The following is a 20,315-nucleotide window of genomic DNA, read 5'->3' on the forward strand; positions in this document are numbered from 1 at the left end:
TGACCGGGGTCGTGGTTGGGTTCCTGCACCTATTGTCTGAGAAAAAAAGCTCTGGGTTTATATATATCTAACCTGAAATTTTGTGTCAAAATAATATGCAGCGCTTTAAAATAACCTAAAGATAATTTAACATTTAAATAGTGCTCTGTGTATAAATTACACCAATGATAATAATATAGTCCAAATTTGTAAATCCACTCAGGGAAGACTCCTCCAACTTGTAGTCCATTTCCATCACTAAGAGTGACAGTACTTCTTCCTTGATTAATAAAAGTGCAAAAATAAGTGCCTTTAAATTATAACCAGTGAAATGGCAAAACACCACTTCACCCAAAAATTGTGATCCACTCTTTCACCGTGTGGTAGAATTGCACACTTACCTCAACTGTATGCTGCTGGATTATAGACAGCACATGACACTTTGCAGGTAAGCTCAGAAATTGATTCTCCTCTTCTCCACTGGGGGCAGTAGTCACAACACACTTGTCCACATGTGGAAAAAGTAGTCGACCCAAACAAAGGATATATTCTACACACTGTAAGATTTTTATCCTTTGAGTCAACTACTTTTTCCTCATGTGGACAAGTGTGTTCTGACCACTGCCCCCAGAGGAGAATACATTTCTGAGCTTACCTACTCTATTATAGCACATTAGTTTAAAATGTATACATAAAGCAGCCCTCAAAATTTCCACTCGCCTACTAGCATTTGGCGAGTGGATTTAAGCTGGGGGCGAGTGATGACAGGGCTGCATGACCAATCTTCCTCCAATCTGTGCCTACACTTAGAGTCCCGATGAGATTGGCGGCCGAAGAGGAAAGGTGCATGCTCGGGAAAAGTAGTCTGTTGAGCCGTGCACAGGCAGAGCAGTACACAGGTGCTCTCCTTACAATTCTCATTAAGCCATGGGACCTAACGGTATGACCTCTCTGAGCCTGCCCCCCTCCCCCGGGTCCTGACCAATGTAGCTGGAGAGCAGAAAGTAATGAGTGAGGTGGAGGATTGCAAAAATTACCACTCTGGTGCAGCGCTCACTGAAAGTTGCCCTGACATGAGAGCGGCAGCCTTCTAGTTTGTGCAGTTTTCTTCTCCTTGTGCTCTATGCAAGTGTCCAACAGTTTAGCCTGAGCACTGAACAGACTGGTCTCAATGTGCGCTGTGCTGTGCGCTGTCAGTGTGAGCTGTGCTATGGTGTCAATGGCTGTGCAGTTGTGTGGATCTCAGCGCTGGATTGTACTCCCTCCCGCTGTGCTGCAGCTCCTCTTCTCTCTGCCAGCCTGAATAAAAGGGGGAAGTGGGGACATGCAAGCGTGGAGCCGCACACACAGGCTCCTGATGATGAGATAAATGGGAGAGAGAGAGGATGGATGGGAGTTGCAGAGGAGACAGCAAGAGAATGGGGAGGAGACCCAGTTCTAGTGCCCTGTCCCTCTGGTCTGCCCCCAGTGCCCTGTCCCTCTGGTCTGCCCCCAGTGCCCTGTCCCATTTTGTTAAAGTTGTTGTTGGTAATATTTAATTTTGTAACTTGATTCTGCATAAAACATTGTCATTCCATGAGATAATCTACGAGGGCGTGTTTACGGGTGCAATTAGGCGCAGGGCAGTGTATGAATTAGGTGGGGCAACTGGTGGCGAGTAACTCTTGAGGCCTGGCTAGTAGCTCAGGACTTGAAATTTTGAGCCCTGCATAAAGCACTATTTAATTGTAAAATCATCTTAAACCACTTATGACCCGGACCATTATGCAGGTTAAGGACCTTGCCCTTTTTGCGATTTGGCACCGCTTTAACTGACAATTGCACGGCCGTGCGACGTGGCTCCCAAACAAAATTGGCATCCTTTTTTTCGCACAAATAGAGCTTTCTTTTGGTGGTATTTGATCACCTCTGCGTTTTTTTTTTTTTTGCGCTATAAACAAAATTAGAGCGACAATTTTGAAAAAAAAAATATATATATTTTTAACTTTTTGCTATAATAAATACCCAAAAAAAGATACAAAAAAAAAATTTTTTTTCTTAGTTTAGGCCGATACGTATTCTTCTACCTATTTTTGGTAAAAGCGTTTAACGATTGGTTTGCGCAAAATTTATAGCGTTTACAAAATAGGGGATAGTTGTATGGCCTTTTTAGTTTTTACTACTAATGGCGGCGATCAGCGATTTTTTTCGTGACTGCGACATTATGGCGGACACATCGGACAATTTTGACACATTTTTGGGACCATTCTCATTTTCACAGCAAAAAGTGCTATAAAAATGCATTGTTTACTGTGAAAATGACAATTGCAGTTTAGGAGTTAACCACTAGGGGGCGCTGTAGGGGTTATGTGTGACCTCATATGTGTTTCTAACTGTAGGGGGCGGGGCTGGACATGTGACGTCACTAATCGCCTTTCCCTATATCAGGAAACAGACGATCAGTGACATTGCCACTGTGAAGAACGGGGAAAGTGTGTTTACACACACCTCTCGCCGTTCTTCAGCTCCTGTGACCGATCGCGGGACACCGGCCGCGATCGGGTCCCGCGGGAGCGGTCACGGAGCTTCGGACCGGGTCGTGGGCGACCAACGGCTGGGCACTTAAAGGGGACGTACAGGTACATGCCTGTGCCCAGCCGTGCCATTCTGCCGACGTAAATGTGCAGGAGGCGGTCCTTAAGTGGTTAAAAGAACGTTGAAGCAAAAGCCCCTCAGGGTGCTTGTGGTAATGAAGAGTCCACACGATATTAACCCCTGGGAGAGATAAAACTAGGCATCACAAGCTCCACAGAAAAGAAGGGCAAAGCCCTTGTTACTTGCTGCAACAGTGGTCTGAAGAGAAACTGTGGCTAACAAACTGCAGCAAGGTATTAGAAGTTGCAAAGTAAGGCCCAGTGGTAATGTCACATTCCAGCAAGTCTTTGCCCCTCTGGTCGGCATACTTCAAAGGAGTCTTTAGGGACAGTATTACACCAGGTGGGTGTATCATGGACCTGTAAAGTGTTCTGTGGCTAACACAGTACACAGAGTGTTTGGAGAGTGCCACAAGCAGAGTCCAGTGCCACAAGCAGAGTCCAGTGCCAGAAGGTCATATTACAGGCAAACCCTGCATCTTCATCATGGTGGGGTCCATGTATAGCCTTCAAGGCAGTGTCAAGGATTATCCAATTCAGAAAACTGGAAAGACTAGCTCTCTTGGGTCTGAAGTCAACACATACTGTCTAAGGGCCCTTTCACACCTACGGACAAATGGTCCGTTTATTACAAGTCCTTTTACGGACTTGTAATGTATCCCTATGGGATTGCAGACGTTAGCGGATGATGCATCCGCTAACGTCCGCAACCATCCGCAAAGATCCACCTTTGCGGACGGAAGAAAACCCTATTTTTCTTCCGTCCGGCGGAACGGATCGGATGAATACGGACACACGGTCCGTATTCATCCGATTCCCCATAGGGGAGAGCGGAGGAGAGACAGGGCGGTCTCTGCACTGTGTGCGGGGACCGCCCTGTCCGCCGACAGCTCAGCGGGGATTTACGGAGGAATCAATACGGATCCGCTCCGTGTGAAAGAGCCCTAAAAGAAAAAATGTCTTGATAAAAAAGGAACAAAAAAAGTTTTGCTTTTATCTGAGAAATGATGTCCATTCTCCTAGGACACTAGCAAAAAACTAATGCATGATGGGAGAGGAATTGGTTTTACTGACAAACTAACAATTTGTTTCCAGTGCCCAATTCTCCTGTAGGTGGCAGTATAGCCAATAATACAAAGCACACTACAACACACACATTCAAGAATGACATTTATCCTGCAAGGCTAGTTAAAAACACCTGAACATATTCAAAAAAATTCAGTGGTTTGCTCACACTATATGGTCATATAGTGCTAAGCCCACTTAGTGCTGACAAAGTCCCCCGATTAGTGGGTACTATGTTTTTGTATAGCCAATAGGGCTCAGGATTCCTTCTGACCTAGTGTTCCATAATGCACAATAAAGCAGGTGAATGTGTGTACACCCAACGCGCTAATCTGTGTTAACCTATGACATAAAAACACATGCATTTACATTTTATGGAAATATATGTCAGCCAAAACTATTTGTGACAAAGTATTCCACATTTAAATGAACACTCACATCCAAGGAATTAAGGTGACCTTTGACTTCTAAGACAGGAATCTGATGGTACCATGATGCTGCAAGATTTCGATTAACTGCTAAACTCAGATTGATAGGATAGAGCATCTGTATATCAGACTGAGATGGAGTGCTGCTCAACACGGTTCTGCAGAGAAGAAGAAAAAATATTTTTAAAAGGGGAATCATAACAACTTTGAGTCATCGCCGATTGACGCAGGGGCGGCTTCAAAGACGCCCGTCTCTGAAGCCACCCCACACTGCTTGTAAACTACTTATTTAATAGAAGTCAATACAAGCTGCTCTGAAATCGCCCCAAAGTAGTGCAGGAACCTTTTTCTAAGTCAAAGTGACTTGAGTCGCTTGCATTAGAAAGATTCCATTGCACTGCATAGAATGTAAAAAATAAGAAATAATAAATCTGCGCTATCAGGATAACAAGCAGCTACATACAATCCAGTGAAAAAAAGGAAAGCAATACAAACAAAAATCCAAAAAATGCAGCGCTGAGAAATAAATAGTGAAAATACAATGATGTCTATATTAAACACACATGAGTGTAAACAAAAGTATGTGAGTCCATAAATTTGTACATTAATCTTATAATTGAAAATAATGATGAATGATATGGTGGAGACACTATAGACCTATGTCTAAATGTCAATAACTGTGAAAATATGAGTCCATAGAAGTGAACGTGGAATCAAAAGTTGAGATGATCAATCAAATAGCAGTGACAAGACACCCACGGTGATTCTAAATGAACTAGAATGTTGGTGATAACGCCCGCCACCAGGAGAGGAGGCTTACCAGATGCGATGGACCCAAGTGAGCTTATGCCCAAAGGGTCAGTAAAGCTTGTAAATAGTATGGATGGGAGGATATACCGGAACACACCAAAACATACGACCAGCAAATAACGGTGAAGTCTTCGCTTAGTAACGGGTGGAAAGGATAACCTCAGCTGGGAGATGGCTCATGGGAATTGGAGAGCTTGCCCAGGGTATGTGGAGGAAAATGAAAGGCACATAGCGTAATTCCGTAAAAACGGGGAAGTTTAATACCGGTTAAAAACACTTACAGTTGTGTAGATAAAAAAGGACATCAATGTTGTAAAGTGCATGGCAGCAGTAGAGTCCCGACGCGTTTCGCTACAACTAGCATCGATGATGACGATGCTAGTTGTAGCAAAACGCGTCGGGACTCTACTGCTGCCATGCACTTTACAACATTGATGTCCTTTTTTATCTACACAACTGTAAGTGTTTTTAACCGGTATTAAACTTCCCCGTTTTTACGGAATTACGCTATGTGCCTTTCATTTTCCTCCACATACCCTGGGCAAGCTCTCCAATTCCCATGAGCCATCTCCCAGCTGAGGTTATCCTTTCCACCCATTACTAAGCGAAGACTTCACCGTTATTTGCTGGTCGTATGTTTTGGTGTGTTCCGGTATATCCTCCCATCCATACTATTTACAAGCTTTACTGACCCTTTGGGCATAAGCTCACTTGGGTCCATCGCATCTGGTAAGCCTCCTCTCCTGGTGGCGGGCGTTATCACCAACATTCTAGTTCATTTAGAATCACCGTGGGTGTCTTGTCACTGCTATTTGATTGATCATCTCAACTTTTGATTCCACGTTCACTTCTATGGACTCATATTTTCACAGTTATTGACATTTAGACATAGGTCTATAGTGTCTCCACCACATTATTCATCATTATTTTCAATTATACATCAGACAGGAGGCTCATATCTTATGCATTATCTTTCTTTAATAATGCCCATAGCAGAAATACAGTAAACATTTATTGTAACTTAAAAAATTCAAAGAACTACCCTTCCCAGCAGTCCCTGGGCCAGTGTAGCCCCTCCCAGACCGTAGCCTATATAAGGGACTGTCTGAGGTAACCTATTCCTCTTTCTTTCTGCTCATAGCCAGAACTCAGATAAGTACATTACTCTATGTTTATAATTTTTATGTAGGCTTGCTTGTTATTTGGTTATCAGCAGCCTTTTTTTAATTTGTGCAGATCCTAATGTCACATCGTCTTTCCACAGGGTGCTGGGGATCCCCCCCCTCCCACCCCGGCTTTTATTACAGCTACGGAGGTTTTTCCCTCCTCCGCTATTCCCTTCAACTTCCACCTGTATCTGTATATACCCTCTGATCCCCTCAGACCTTCATCTGTGTGTTGTTCTATCAACCTTCTGTCTTATGAAGCACAACTGATATTTCTAAAAATGATAAACGTTTAGTTTTTGCTGTATGCTTTTCCCACTTTGCTATCTGTGGAACGCGGTTTCCTCTGATGTGTACATCTTACAGTCATTGGGCTTCTTTATTTGTTTATTTTACAATATACCGCTGCTTTGCTTCTTTTGTTTCCCCCCGGTGCGCTCTGCACACTGCTCGTTTTCTGACTGGAGGTAGGACGGCGCCATTTTAACATCTCGGCGCCTTTTTTCCTACCTCCCTTCTTCTCCTTCTCCTCAGATCGTCTCATCTCTGAGGGGGGCGTGGCGGTAAGGATCTCCCTGCACCAATCGCGCTATTGTCGCGAATCGACGGCGCCATTGCTGCGGACCTGTCCTGGGGACCCCATCCTCCGGGTGCTAGGCCGTCTCTCCCCATCGCCGCCACGCCAGGGTGCGGGCGGCTGTATGGTTGGAACTCTGTGTAGATCTCACTGATCTATGCGAATCACGTTAGGCCGTAGTCTCGCGAGACTATGGCCCCGAGCCTCACGTCTAGCTCCCCTTGTGGTGGGGATTATCTCCCCTCATCTAACTTCTGTCACTGACACCTAGCTGGTGGGGAATTCCTCCCCTCCCCTGCTTCTGTCACTCCTTCACCTTCAGTTACATTAAACATCAGTTCTTGTTCTGGGAATTTATTCCCCTGTAGTCTATTCTACATATAATGAATATATTAATACATGTAAATAAATAATAAATTTAAATAATTATACGAATGAATAAATTATTAACTTATTAAATAAATATAAATAAATCAATGAACATAAATGTCTATAAATAATTTATACAATCTATATGATTGAATAAATAAATAAATAAATATATATAATAAACAAATTTTAAAATATAAACTATTAAACTATACTTTATATATAATTGAATAAATAAATACATATATATATATATATATATATATATAAATAAATAAACAAATTATAACAATAATTGAATGAATTATAGAAATTACTATACAAGTTATAGTACATAACTTCCGTATCTTCCTGTGCTGCACGGCCGTGCTGTCCGCAGACAGCGGACTCCTCTCCTGTGGCTGGCGACAGATCCTTTACTCCCTACTGGTGCCACTGAAGTGGAAGGCCCTACCTACCTCAGTGCTGCACTGGTTCCTGAGCTGGTCGGTAGGTCCATCCAGACTACCAGGGCATCGGTTGTTCCAACCTACATGCACCCCTATGTCCGGATCTCCCGGCAAGGATATAACGCCCCTGAGTAGGGCATGGCGTCCCATATGCGCCGTCACATTAATGTGGCCTCCGTCTCCCCGGCAGGGGAAGTAATTAACATGCCCCAGGCAGTACCCTCCCAGGACTGCCGACCCATTGACTCCCCGACAGGGGAAGTAAACAACATGCCCCAGGCAGTACACTCCCAGGACTGCCGACCCTCTGACTCCCCGGCAGGGGAAGTACATAACATGCCCCAGGCAGTACCTTCCCAGGACTGCCGACCCACGGACTCCCCGGCAGGGGAAGTAAATAACATGCCCCAGGCAGTACCCTCCCGGGCCTGCCGACCCACTGCCTTCCCAGACTCCAATCGACCCCCGAGCCCCGGGGAGATGCACATGCAGAGGCAGCGATCCGCTAGACGGACTGAGCCAGACTCCTCGTGGACTCTTCCAGAGTCGTCCGCGGAGTACGAGGCGGCGAACACCTTTGAGTCTGAGGATGAAAATGATGATGATAATGATGATGATTATGTGAGCAGTGGGCACATGGCGCTCCATGACGACGCCAACCCTAGGTCCCAGGGTAAAACCTTATTGGACTCTTGTGGAGTACCATTTTTTGATCAGGAGGTGATTGGCCACCCACACTCCGGTGACTGGGCACCTCTACCTGAGGTGATCCAATAGATCGAATGCTGGACCCGGAGATCGATCGGTACGCTAACCGGACAAGTTGAGGGTGGAATATTCACCCTTCCATTACCAAATACGGTGGTGCTCACTCCAGAGGTGGATCCCATAATCATTCAGTATTCCAGGAAGGGAATAGAGAGGGCCTTTGGGACCTCACAGTACTGGGTCTTAGATCTCTGGACCTATCACCTAACCCTACGCCTTAGTGAGCAGGCTACCGCCTCTGTAAGCCGGTTGACCTAGCACAATGGGATCACGCTAATTGATAATATCTTTAAGACGGTAGGACAAATGGAGGTATATTACCAGGCGTATACCTGGTTCACCATCCCATTCGGTTTTTCAAACCTAAACACCGTCCTAATGGACAACAGGTTGCTAGACCTTGGACCAAACAGCCGATAGTAGAGATGGACCCGCTCTCTTTGAACTTCCTCAACAACATCTTCCCGATCAGGAAGAAGAAAGGCGGTTTTTCGTCCGGTGGGAGCTTGAGAAATCTCACCAACTTACTGCCCTGTGGAACAAGGGTGAGGTTGAACATCTACTTGAAGGACCTACTTCTAATGGCTGGTTCCCCTCGCCTAGCGAGCGAACACGCCTCCTGGATGGTCGGATCGCTTCGCGATCTGGGACTCCTCATAGATCACGAACACCTATTATCTCCCCATTTCAGGAGATAGAGTTTTTGGGGTTCTTGGTGGACACCAACCGAGCGATCCTTCGGCTACCCATACCCAATTAGTCGCCATCCGCAAAGACATCAGTATCATGCTGGGCAGCAGCGGGTGTCCTTACGCGGACTGACTCGCTTAGTCGGCCTGTTTCCGGTGTCAATCCAGGCCACTCTCCAGCCCCTCTTTACTGTCGAACCCTCCAGAGACTCGAGACTCTACATCTTCGCTAGGGGCTTCGCTATACAAACTAAGTGAAGCCATGGTGGACCTACGGTAGTGGTTACGTCATGCCGTCAAACTCCTCACCGGATTTCGTCATAGGGTCGGATACCAGCCGCCTCGGCTGGGGTGCTCGGTGCAGTCCCTCGTCCTCCGGTAGGACGTGGTCCGCAGGGAACCCTCGGCTGCACATCAACACGTACACCCCTGACGGCCTTTTTTTGCCATCGGAAGTCTGTTGCCACGCACGTCCATCTGCTGTGTGCTATTGCGTTCGGACAACGTATCAGCAGTCCGGTACGTCGATCGCTTAGTGGGCCCCTGGTCCAGAATCCTAGCGGATCTAGTAAGACTTCGGGCACTTCTGCCTGGAATGCAACATCGTCCCGATTGCGGGATATGCCACAGACTATCCCTATAGGGTGGCAGATTGGATTCTCGTTACCTGACCGAATCCAACGATTGGCGACCGCACCGGTCAGGGTCCCTGATCCTCGCTCACTTTGCGGATCCTTCTCTATGGACCTGTTCGTTCCCCGTATCAACCAGCAGTTTCCGCGCTCTTACAACCGGAGGCCGGATCGGGAGGCGCATCATGTGGACGCCCTCCACCAAACGTGGTCACAGGGGACACATTACGCGTTCCCCTGTTCCCGGTGACCCTCAGGGTCCTCCTTCACTTAGCGAGCTGGAGGGCATCAGTCGTGCGGTTCACTCCGTGGTGGCCGACGCAGCCATGGTTTCCCCTCCTTCTGAGGATGACGGTGGAACTCCCCAGGTTGTTTCCTCATTCCCCCCACCTCCTCGCTGGTCCGAACGGGGATCTGCACCCTCTACTCACGAAGCACATCCTACCTCTCCTCACATGGTTAGTATCGGGGTTCCGGTCGCAGACTACAACCTTTCGGGAACAGCTAGGGATTCCCTGCCTTGGACTGGGCCCCGGGACTAGATCGGCATCTCGATCTACCTGGGGACTCTGGGTTACTTGGTGTGATCAACGACGGGTCGACCCCGTTCAAGCGCCAGGGTCTGTAATAGCCAATTATCTGGCGGACTCTTTGGATCCGTTGGTGTGTCAATTTTGAAGGCGTTAAGTTTAAATCGCCCAATGTACCAGCACACTTGGGATTTTTCCAAGGTCATGATCATGTTCTCGGGCTGGGGGACGTTGACACTCTGTTTTGAGGTTACTGTCTTTCGAGCTTACTGTCTTCTTGTGTCTGATTTCCTTCATCGTGGGTCAGACGTCAAGGCTTTGGACATATCCAGGCGTCATTCCTCGCCTCAGAGACTCAAGTCTTTTTCCGTCGTGCGTTGGACCAGACGGTACTTCGATCGGTTTTCTACCCGTTCTTCCCCGCACATCCACAACTGTATGTGGTCCGCTGTCTACAGACTTATATGTCCTTGACAGCCTCGCTGCGATCTTCGCAAGTCTTTCAACTCCTCGTTTCCTACGTTAATCCTCTCTTCCCGGTTTCCTCTGTGACTTACTATAGCGGCGGACTGTTGTCAGCGACCGCTTTTCCGCCAATCCCGCTTTGAACAGGAGGTACACATATCTATGTCAGTGTTGTGGATTATTTTGATTGTTATTGGTCATATGCATTGTTATAGCTTTGAACTTGCATAAGATATGAGCCTCCTGTCTGATGTATAATTCGAGATTTTCCTAGCTTGTGACGGAAAATATTAATTATATGAAGACAGGAGGCGAGTATCTTCCCTCCCAACCCAACCCTGTCACGAGGTTGTCTCTCTCTCGTTCTAGACTGATGAACCACGCACCCTGCAAGTCGGAGGCTGGTACGCCCCGGGAGTTCGTTTTCACTATCCCCGTTGGGATTGCTGTCCGTTTCGATCCATGGATTTAGTTCACCGCAGATGGAGGTTCCTACTGCGTTCCAGATCCGGAGTCGGGATGCCGTTGACTGAATCCGTTGGTCCATGTTCCTGAGGACAACTGACCGGTCGGCTCCGAATGGTTTGGGTTTCCTATAGTCCCCGTTGGGATGAAGTTGGTCCGGATGAAGTTGGTCCGTGTTGGCCTTGTCCTTTCGTTTCCTCCAGATTCGGATGTTGTGTTCCGGTCGGAAGGTTCCCGGCAGCCGCGGAGATGTCTAATTGGACTTTCGGTTCCTGTTTACACTAATTCGCATGAAGAAAGAGGAATAGGTTACCTCAAACAGTCCCTTATATAGGCTACGGTCTGGGAGGGGCTACACTGGCCCAGGGACTGCTGGGAAGGGTAGTTCTTTGAATTTTTTAAGTTACAATAAATGTTTACTGTATTTCTGCTATGGGCATTATTAAAGAAAGATAATGCATAAGATACTCGCCTCCTGTCTTCATATAATTAATATTTTCCGTCACAAGCTAGGAAAATCTCGAATTATAAGATTAATGTACAAATCTATGGACTCACATACTTTTGTTTACACTCATGTGTGTTTAATATAGACATCATTGTCTTTTCACTATTTATTTCTCAGCGCTGCATTGTTTGGATTTTCACTGCATAGAATGTGACTTGTCAGGTGGCTAAGTCGCCTAACAGGTCGCCCCTGTGTGAACCGGGACTCTGTGTTTTTCAGTTTGTTTTAAGTTCAAAAGTACTAAAACAGTTATATATTTTGAAAAAAAAAAAAAAACGTTTTAGTATTTTTTAACTTAAAAAAAAAAAAAGAGAATGAAAAATCTCTGAGCCCAAATTGACACAGGAGCACACACACTATATATATAAATAACCAACAGTATTGGGACGCCTGCCTTTACATGAACTTTAGTGGCATCTTAGTCCGTAGGGTTCAATATTGAGGGTGCCCACCATTGATCTCTCTTCTGGGAAGGTTTAAGAGTTTGTCTATGGGAATGTTTAAACATTCTTCCAGAAGCACATTTGTGAGGTCAGGCACTGATGTTGGACGAGAAGGTCTGGCTCGCAGTCTCTGCTCTAATTCATCCCAAAGGTGTTCTATCTGGGTGAGGTCAGGACTCTGTGCAGGCCAGTCACGTCTTCAACTCCAAACTTGCTCATCCATGTCTTTATGGACCTTGCTTTATGCACTGGTGAGCAGTCATGGAACAGGAAGGGGCTATTCCCCAAACTGTTCCCACAAAGTTGGAACAAAGATGAAATTGTCCAAAATGTCTTGGTATGCTGACACCTTAAAAGTTACCTTCACTGGAACCAAGGGGCCAATCCCAACCCCTAAAAAACAACCCCACACCAAAAGCCCCCTTCACAAAATGATTTGGACCAGTGCACAAAGATAGGTCCATAAAGACATGGATGAGCGAGTTTGGACCTGACCTCAACCTGATAGAACACCTTTGGAAAGAATTTAAGTGGAGACTGCGAGCCAGGCCTTCTCGTCCAACTTCAGTGCCTGACCTCACACACGTTTACATTCCTATAATTTATAATAATGTAATATTTTCTATTGGATTTAATTATATTTTGCCTATATCACAATAAAAAAAATCCACAAAGCATTCCCTTCAAAAAGGGGGAGGGTTAGGACTTACAAAGGGCAATGTCTCAAGTTTCTTAATCATACATCACAGGATATAGGGTTAGCCTGTGGATTTTTTGCTGCCTGTTCCATATACTTCTCCTGGGGAAGGGAATGGCTTTATGTGGATTGGTCCCCTATGGCCCCGCACCTCATTGCTGAAGATCAGGGATGGTCTGTATTTTTGCCAGTCAGTACTGGATTCTGGTTGGAGGACTCACCAGGATACTGGATAATGTCACTGGAAGGGTGCTCTATGGGGCCACGGCAGTGATCTACCTGAGGAGGGTTGTGTGCCAGAAAGCATTTTGAGGCATGCCTGCCATGATTGCTGAAGATTTCTCTAAAATAGCCCCATCTGGCAAGCACCTTTTTGGAAGTAAGTCCCCATAGGTGGTTGCAATCATTAGTTTGCATTATTTTAATGCAAATGCCTTTTAGGCAGTGTGCTGCTGTGGCTACATAAGTGCAGCCTATGCTGGGGAGTGAAAGTATGTCTGAAGTGCCCAAGCTGCTCATTGCTAAGCAGGTTGCTACAATGATATATTGATGTTCAATGGGGGAAGTTTGGCAGCACTTCCAGACACCTGGAGCACAGGTGGAAACACTCTTCAGGTCCTCAGCTACTAGACACCCCTCTGCTCAGGCTTGGCACCACTGAGGGTAGGGTATGTCATCACCGCGGGGCTCCCTTTCTCCTACCCCGGCCTTCTGGCCAGTAGGAGAGAGGAGCGGGCCTCGCACATGCACAGTAGAGTTCCAGGCGGTAAGCCGAAAGGCTACACTGCCGGGTTCCCTTACCCACAATGGCGGCGGCAGCACCTGACAGCTGATGGAAACATCAGCTGGGGGTGCCGACATTGATGGACTCCAGGACAGGTAAGTGTCCTATTTTTAAAAGCCAGCAGCTGCAGTATGTGTAGCTGCTGGCTTTTAATTATTATTTTTTTTGGGTGGAACACCGCTCTAAGGGAGTATTGAGCTAAAAAAAGGTAATGTATGATCTTTATGTTGCCGACACTGGTTATGAGAAGCCTAATACCCTGGATCAATCCGATACACGGTATGGCCACAAAAACAAACATTATGTATAGTACAAAAGATTACCGTATTTTCCGGTGTATAAGGCGACCAGGCGTATAAGACGACCCCCTAATTTTACAGTTTAAGATTTTTTGCCTGTACTCATCGTATAAGACGACTCCCCTTCCGATGCTCCATATTTCTTCCTTCTGGAGCCATATTCTTCTTCATTCTTGCTGGAGCCAATCACGGCGAGCGATGTATTCTATTAATGATTACAAAGCCTGCTTGGATTCAGCCCACGCCTCTCTGAATCAAAGCCAATCGAAGCAGGCTACTGTGTGTAGCCTGCTCATATTGGCAGAAGTTGTTACTCCAATCCGAGCAGGCTCTGTATTCATTTAAATACATCGCTCACTGGGATTGGCTAAGCGGTATATACTGTATGGAGACAAAGCTACATACAGTATTACCGCACATCCAGCAGGCATGCGAGCAGCTGACCCGGCGTATAAGACGACCCCTGCTTTTTGGCCAGTTTTTTTAAGTGTAAAAGGTAGTCTTATAAGCCAGCAAATACAGTATTTATTATCAGAACCTTTATGGTGATAGGGTTCCAGTTTACTGAGGTGTAATAAACAAAAATTGAGAAATGGGTACAAGGCATTGCAAATACTTCAGCTTCATGGATGAACATTGATGAGCAATGCAGTCAAGTTTAAGAAATAAGCAAAATCTTAAACTTAGGAGTTGTGCCCTTTACACAGGATAACTCAACTGTTTATTATTCTGCATTATAATCCATTGGGGTAGTGTAATGCCTTTATTTGACTTCAAAGACCTTGTTTGCTGGGCAGAACTGAGAATTATGGGGAAAAGGTCTTGCCAAAGAAGGCTCCCAGTGATATGACTAGTCAACATGTGATTAAACTTTCATACAACCCTGCCAAATCTTCCTTTTAAGATGCCAGATGTTTAAACACGAACTGCACTTTCCTTCTAAGGTAACCTTTTCTGTTAAATGATGCACTTACCTGGATAACTTGAACTCAGTCAAGCTGATGGTCATGCAATCTACAACTGGTGCAAGCTCTTGATCTGAAGATATCAGTTTAAATTGATTCTGTATTTTGATTAACCCCAGATCTGCCACTAAGGCATTATTGGACACAGAAGACTGAGGGATAACTATCACTGGAGCATTAAGATAAATATCCATATGCAACCGAAAACTCCTCTCTGCCAGGTCCTTCACACTTGTGGCTGCCAGGTGTGCTGCTTGTGCTGTGGCTCGACTCAACCTCTCTTTTGCAGCTTGAAAGTTATTTAGAAATTCCTGTAAAAAAGTAAATTAAGGACAAATCACTATGCATCTAATCAACTACAAGAAGGCAATATGCAACACTGGAGACTTCACATGGATTTTATATTCTGTTCATCACTAAAAACAGGAATATGCACATCACCACTCATCAGATACAATTATAGTGGGCAAACCATCATTTGGAAAGGCATATTTCCAGCCTTTCTGGCTACAACGGCCTCCCGCGTTTGAAATACAGTAGCAGACAGTGTAACACTAATAAATTTTTTTGTATATTTTAACATCAATTTGTACTCTTTCACGGCAGATTACACTGGAGAGAGCCTAGTAAATCTCCATTACTGCATAACCAATTTAAAGCCAAGCAAAGATATTATCTGGATAATAAGATTATTCAGAAAAAAGCTGAACTAGCAGTCCTTTCCTTTGCTCGACAGACTACAACAAGCGCATTAGTGTTCCAATCGTCACAAAACAGTACCTATTTTATTGAAAGCATACAGAATGACTTTCATTATGGTCGCTTTCAGTTTTCTATAACAGATAAATCAGAGACCTAATTTCCCAAATCTCGAAGGCTGCCAGGCCTATAAGCAGATTTATGTTTTAAATGCCCATGGAAAATAAAAGCCAATGTCTTGTTTGATAGACTCTCTTGAGCAATTCCTATTCTTTAGTTATTTTTGATTAATCTTGTTTTACTGGGGTTAATCAGCTCAAAAGTCAATAAACACAAGAAGCAGTGATGTCGTTTGGTAAATTAGCTCAATCACATAAGAAGTTCATTGATGTTACAATTGTGATTTTATCAGTGAGAAGTGAGGGAGGCAATGGGTGGTTTTTGAAGATAAGGGATCATTTAGCGTGGGAAGCATAATTTTGTATTTCCTGTATTTAATGACCATAGTTAATATATTTGTAAATATCTGAGCTGGTAAAAAAACCTTCAGCTATTAGACCCACTGCCTGATATCAGTGCCTCCTCATCAGTGCCACCTATCAATTGCCATCAACCCTATCCAAGGCCCCTAGCCAAAGTCCCTATCCGAGGCCCCTATCTGTGCCCATCAGTACTACCTATCCGTGCCCATCAGTGACGCCTATATGAGTACAGTGTTGCATGACCCCGCAACTGTCATTCAAGATGTGACAGCGGTGAAAGCTGAAAATTGGCCTGGTCAGGTCGGGGGTGGAATTGCCCAGTAGGCAAGTGGTTAAAAAGTGATTGTGCAGAGGTGTATACATATCTGTGAGACTTACTTGTGGCTCAGCATACTTTATAGGTACAAGAAGGCTTTTGAGTCATTTAAAGCGGAGTTCCACTCAAAAGTGGAACTTCAGCTTTAAGCACACCTCGCCCACTTACATGCCACATTTGGCATGTATTTTTTTTTGGGGGGGGGGCTTAGTTAGGAGTGGGACTTCCTGTCCCACTTCCACCTATGGGCCGCCTAGGTGACTCCTCCTCTGCCCCTAGGCAGCCGCTCTCTCTAGGCGATCTCCTGGGATACGTGACAGGTCGTGTGCCCAGAGTGGCAATGGAGGCACCGAGGATAGGAGCAGGGAGAGGAGCGACGCTCCGGGTGGCGCATCGCTGGACCGTGGAACAGGCAAGAGTCTGTTTATTAATATTATTATTTATTATAAGTCAGCAGCAAAACTTTTTGTTTGTTCCATGGTTAATGAAATTTGGTCATACCCACAGTGCACTGCACACGCTACATTACTACTCTACTTTAATTTCCCAAAGGAACCCCAGGTCCTTTGTAATCTGGGCATGGTTTTAATTAGGGTTGTCCCGATACCACTTTTTTGAGACCGAGTACAAGTACCGATACTTTTTTTCAAGTACTCGCCGATACCGAATACCGATACTTTTTTTTAATGTCATGTGACAGTGGCAGTATTTTTTTTTACTATGTTTTTTTTTTACAGTGATTTTAATTTATTATTTTTTTAGGGGGGGGGGCGGGGGGTGAATTGTCAGTGTGTTTTTTTTTTATTTATTTTTTTACATTTTATTTATTTTTTAATATTTATTGCAATTTTTTATTTTAATTTTAATCAGCCCTGTTGGGGGGCTTTGGTGAGATTTCAGGGGTCTTAACAGACCTCTGGCATCTCCCCTTTAAGACAGAGAAAGGGACTAGGGAAACAGATTCCCCAGTCCCTTTCTCAGCAGCTTCAGCTGAAATGAATGGAGGGAAGCTCCACCATTCATAAACTGAAGCATCGTAAACACAGGAGGTTACGATGCTCAGTTATATGAATGGACAGAGTCGGTAATCACCGACTCTGTTCATTCAGAAAAGGTAGGAGCCAGGCTTAGCGGCTCCTACCTCCGCTCTCCCCCCTGACAGATTGAGGGGGGAGAGTGGCACGGACGGGGACGGGATGGATGGAGAGAGACTGCAGGGACGGACGGGGGGGGAGAGAGAACGGGATGGACAGACGGGGAGGAAAGAACACTGCATGGACGGGGGGGGGGGAAGAGAGAACGGGACGGATGGGGGAAGGGGAGGAAAGAACACTGCATGGACGGGGGGGGAAGAGAGAACGGGACGGACGGGGGAAGGGGAGGAAAGAACACTGCATGGACGGGGGGGGGGGGAGAGAGAACGGGACGGACGGGGAAAGGGGAGGAAAGAACACTGCATGGACGGGGGGGGGGAAGAGAGAACGGGACGGACGGGGGAAGGGGAGGAAAGAACACTGCATGGACGGGGGGGGGGAGAGAGAACGGGACGGACGGGGGAAGGGGAGGAAAGAACACTGCATGGACGGGGGGGAAGAGAGAACGGGACGGACGGGGGAAGGGGAGGAAAGAACACTGCATGGACGGGGGGGGGGGGAGAGAGAACGGGACGGACGGGGAAAGGGGAGGAAAGAACACTGCATGGACAGGGGGGGGGGGAGAGAGAACCGGACGGACAGGGGAAGGGGAGGAGAGAGAATGGCACGGACGGACGGGGGGAGGTGAGAGAGCAGCACGGACAGGGGAAGACAACACTGACCATGGGGGAGAGAAGATTTGCAACTCCCCTGCCTGCCCGCTCAAGTATCGGCTGAGGCATCGGGAGCATTTCCCCGAGTACAAGTACTCGGGGAAATGCTTGGTATCGGTCCCGATACCGATACTAGTATCGGTATCGGGACATCCCTAGTTTTAATTGTGCCAGAGGTTTTGCCAACACTTCATCCTAGCACACTGTTTTTTTTTTAAAGCAAAATCTTAGCAGTGTATAATATTTAACCAAGATGGAATTGATTTTTTTTTTTTTTTCAACAAAACTGAAAATACACACTTTAAATACACAGGGCTAGATACAGGTAGGGGGACATAAGTTTGTGCGGGCGTAGCGTATGTTATTTACGCTATGCCGCCACAATTTAGAGAGGCAAGTGCAGTTTTCACAAAGCACTTGCTCCCTAAGTTGCGGCGGCGTAGCGTAAATCTGCCGGCATAAGCGCGCCGAATTCAAATTGTCAAGAGGTGGGCGTGTTTTATGTAAATAAAACATGACCCCACGTAAATGACGTTTCTCACGAACGGTGCATGCGCCGTCCGTGAACGTATCCCAGTGCGCATGCTCCTAATCACGTCGCAAATAGTCAATGCTTTCGGCGTGAACGTAATTTACGCAAAGCCCTATTCGCCAACAACTTACGCAAACGCCGCAGGAACGACGTCCATACTTAACATTGGCTATGCCTCATATAGCAGGAGTAACGTTACGCCGGAAAAAGCCTTATGCAAACGACTTAAAAAAAATCCGCCGGGCGCACGTACGTTTCTGAATCAGCGTATCCAGCTCATTTGCATATTCTATGCTAAAATCGACGGCAGCGCCACCTAGCGGCCAGCGTAAATATGCAACTAAGATACGACGGCATAAGAGACTTACGCCAGTCGGATCTTAGCCTAATTTTGGCGCATCTTTCTTTCTGAATACAGAAATCAGATATGCCGGCGCAGATTTGAATTTTGAAGTAAAATCTTGCTGTGCAACACAGAATCGAATATTTACTGCAGATCATGCTATTGGGCAAATTAAATTTGTGATGTCAAATGCATTAGTTGTCTGAACAAACAACAAGCTAGAAAACACAATTTAGCGATCTCTAAAATTCTCACAAAAGTATTCTGAGGCATATGTAGTAACGCCATGAAATGTGGCAATGTTATTTTCACAACTATAAAAGTACACACAATAACTTGGATACACTTGAGAGACCCTGTCACCAACTTTAAATACTGCAGGTAAAAAGCACAAAAAAAAATCAAGCACAGTAAAACCTTGGTCTGCAAGTGTTTTACAAGACTAGCAATTTTTTGTATACATTTTAACTTGATAACATGAGCAAGGTCTTGGAATTCAATTAGTAAAAAATTGAGTAAAAAAAATAGAAAATAAATCCCATTTTAGTCAATGAGCGCTGTCTTAAAGGAGAAAAAAAAAAGCCAAAGCTCACTTGGCAGTACTTCTCCTGTGGATTACAGAAGTGCAGTTCGTTCTGCACTTCTGTGACCAGTTTTCAGCAGAGAGGGGGCTGAAGTCCACTCTCTGCAGACCTCAGAAATGTCAGTCCAGGGTCAGTGTCATCATGACAATGTAAGTCAGAATCCACCAGGTGCCTGGACGAACACCCAGCTCAGCCCCTCAGCAAGCTGTTGAGAGCCTGAGCCAGCCGCCCCCGCCCCCTCCACAGCCCAGTGCTCCAATGAGTGAGAAGGGAGGAAGCAGAGAAGATCTGTGACTAAGTCTACAGATCTCTGCTCACGGAGCTGTTAGAACAGAGTGATTGGTGGTGTTCAATCGCTCGGTTCTCAATGTAGAGGCACCAGTATAAGTAAGAATCTAAAAAAACAAAAACAAACCCATGCCTCTCTTTTAATTAGCACTACTGTACTGAAGTCGCTCTGACTTTAGAAAATGTTCCCGTACTACTTCAAGACGACTTCTATTCGACTTGTGTCCAAAGACTTAGGAGGGTTTGTGAAAAAAAAAAAAAAACATTTATGCTCAAAAGGAGCTCAATAGAAACAGAGTTCAAGATCCAAAATCTACCCAACCACATCTGACATGTGTTGGAGGTGTAATGAGCAAACTGGGAATCTTTTACATACTCTCAGGAGTTGCAAAACCTTGAGAAGCTTTTGGAACTCAATCTCAGCCTTTATAGCTGACATCACAGGTAACCTTCTCTCGCTTACACCTGCTTCAGCCTTGATCTCGAGAAATATCCCACCATGTATAGAACCATTGTGACCCATATTTTAATAGCCTCAAGACT

General features: G+C 45.6%; 1 protein-coding gene across 1 annotated transcript in view; it reads right to left on the minus strand.

The window, feature by feature from the left end:
* Positions 1-20,315, minus strand: part of VPS13C (vacuolar protein sorting 13 homolog C) — a 388,870-nt gene that overhangs the window by 200,401 nt on the left and 168,154 nt on the right. Inside the window, exons 34-35 of the mRNA XM_040343051.1 lie at positions 14,731-15,032; positions 4,116-4,263 (exon numbers count right to left, since the gene is read on the minus strand). Of these exons, the coding sequence (XP_040198985.1) occupies positions 4,116-4,263; positions 14,731-15,032 (450 nt within the window). The remainder of the gene's footprint in view (positions 1-4,115; positions 4,264-14,730; positions 15,033-20,315) is intronic.

This window comes from Rana temporaria, chromosome 3 (genome assembly GCF_905171775.1).
Source record: "Rana temporaria chromosome 3, aRanTem1.1, whole genome shotgun sequence".
Taxonomy (NCBI): domain Eukaryota; kingdom Metazoa; phylum Chordata; class Amphibia; order Anura; family Ranidae; genus Rana; species Rana temporaria.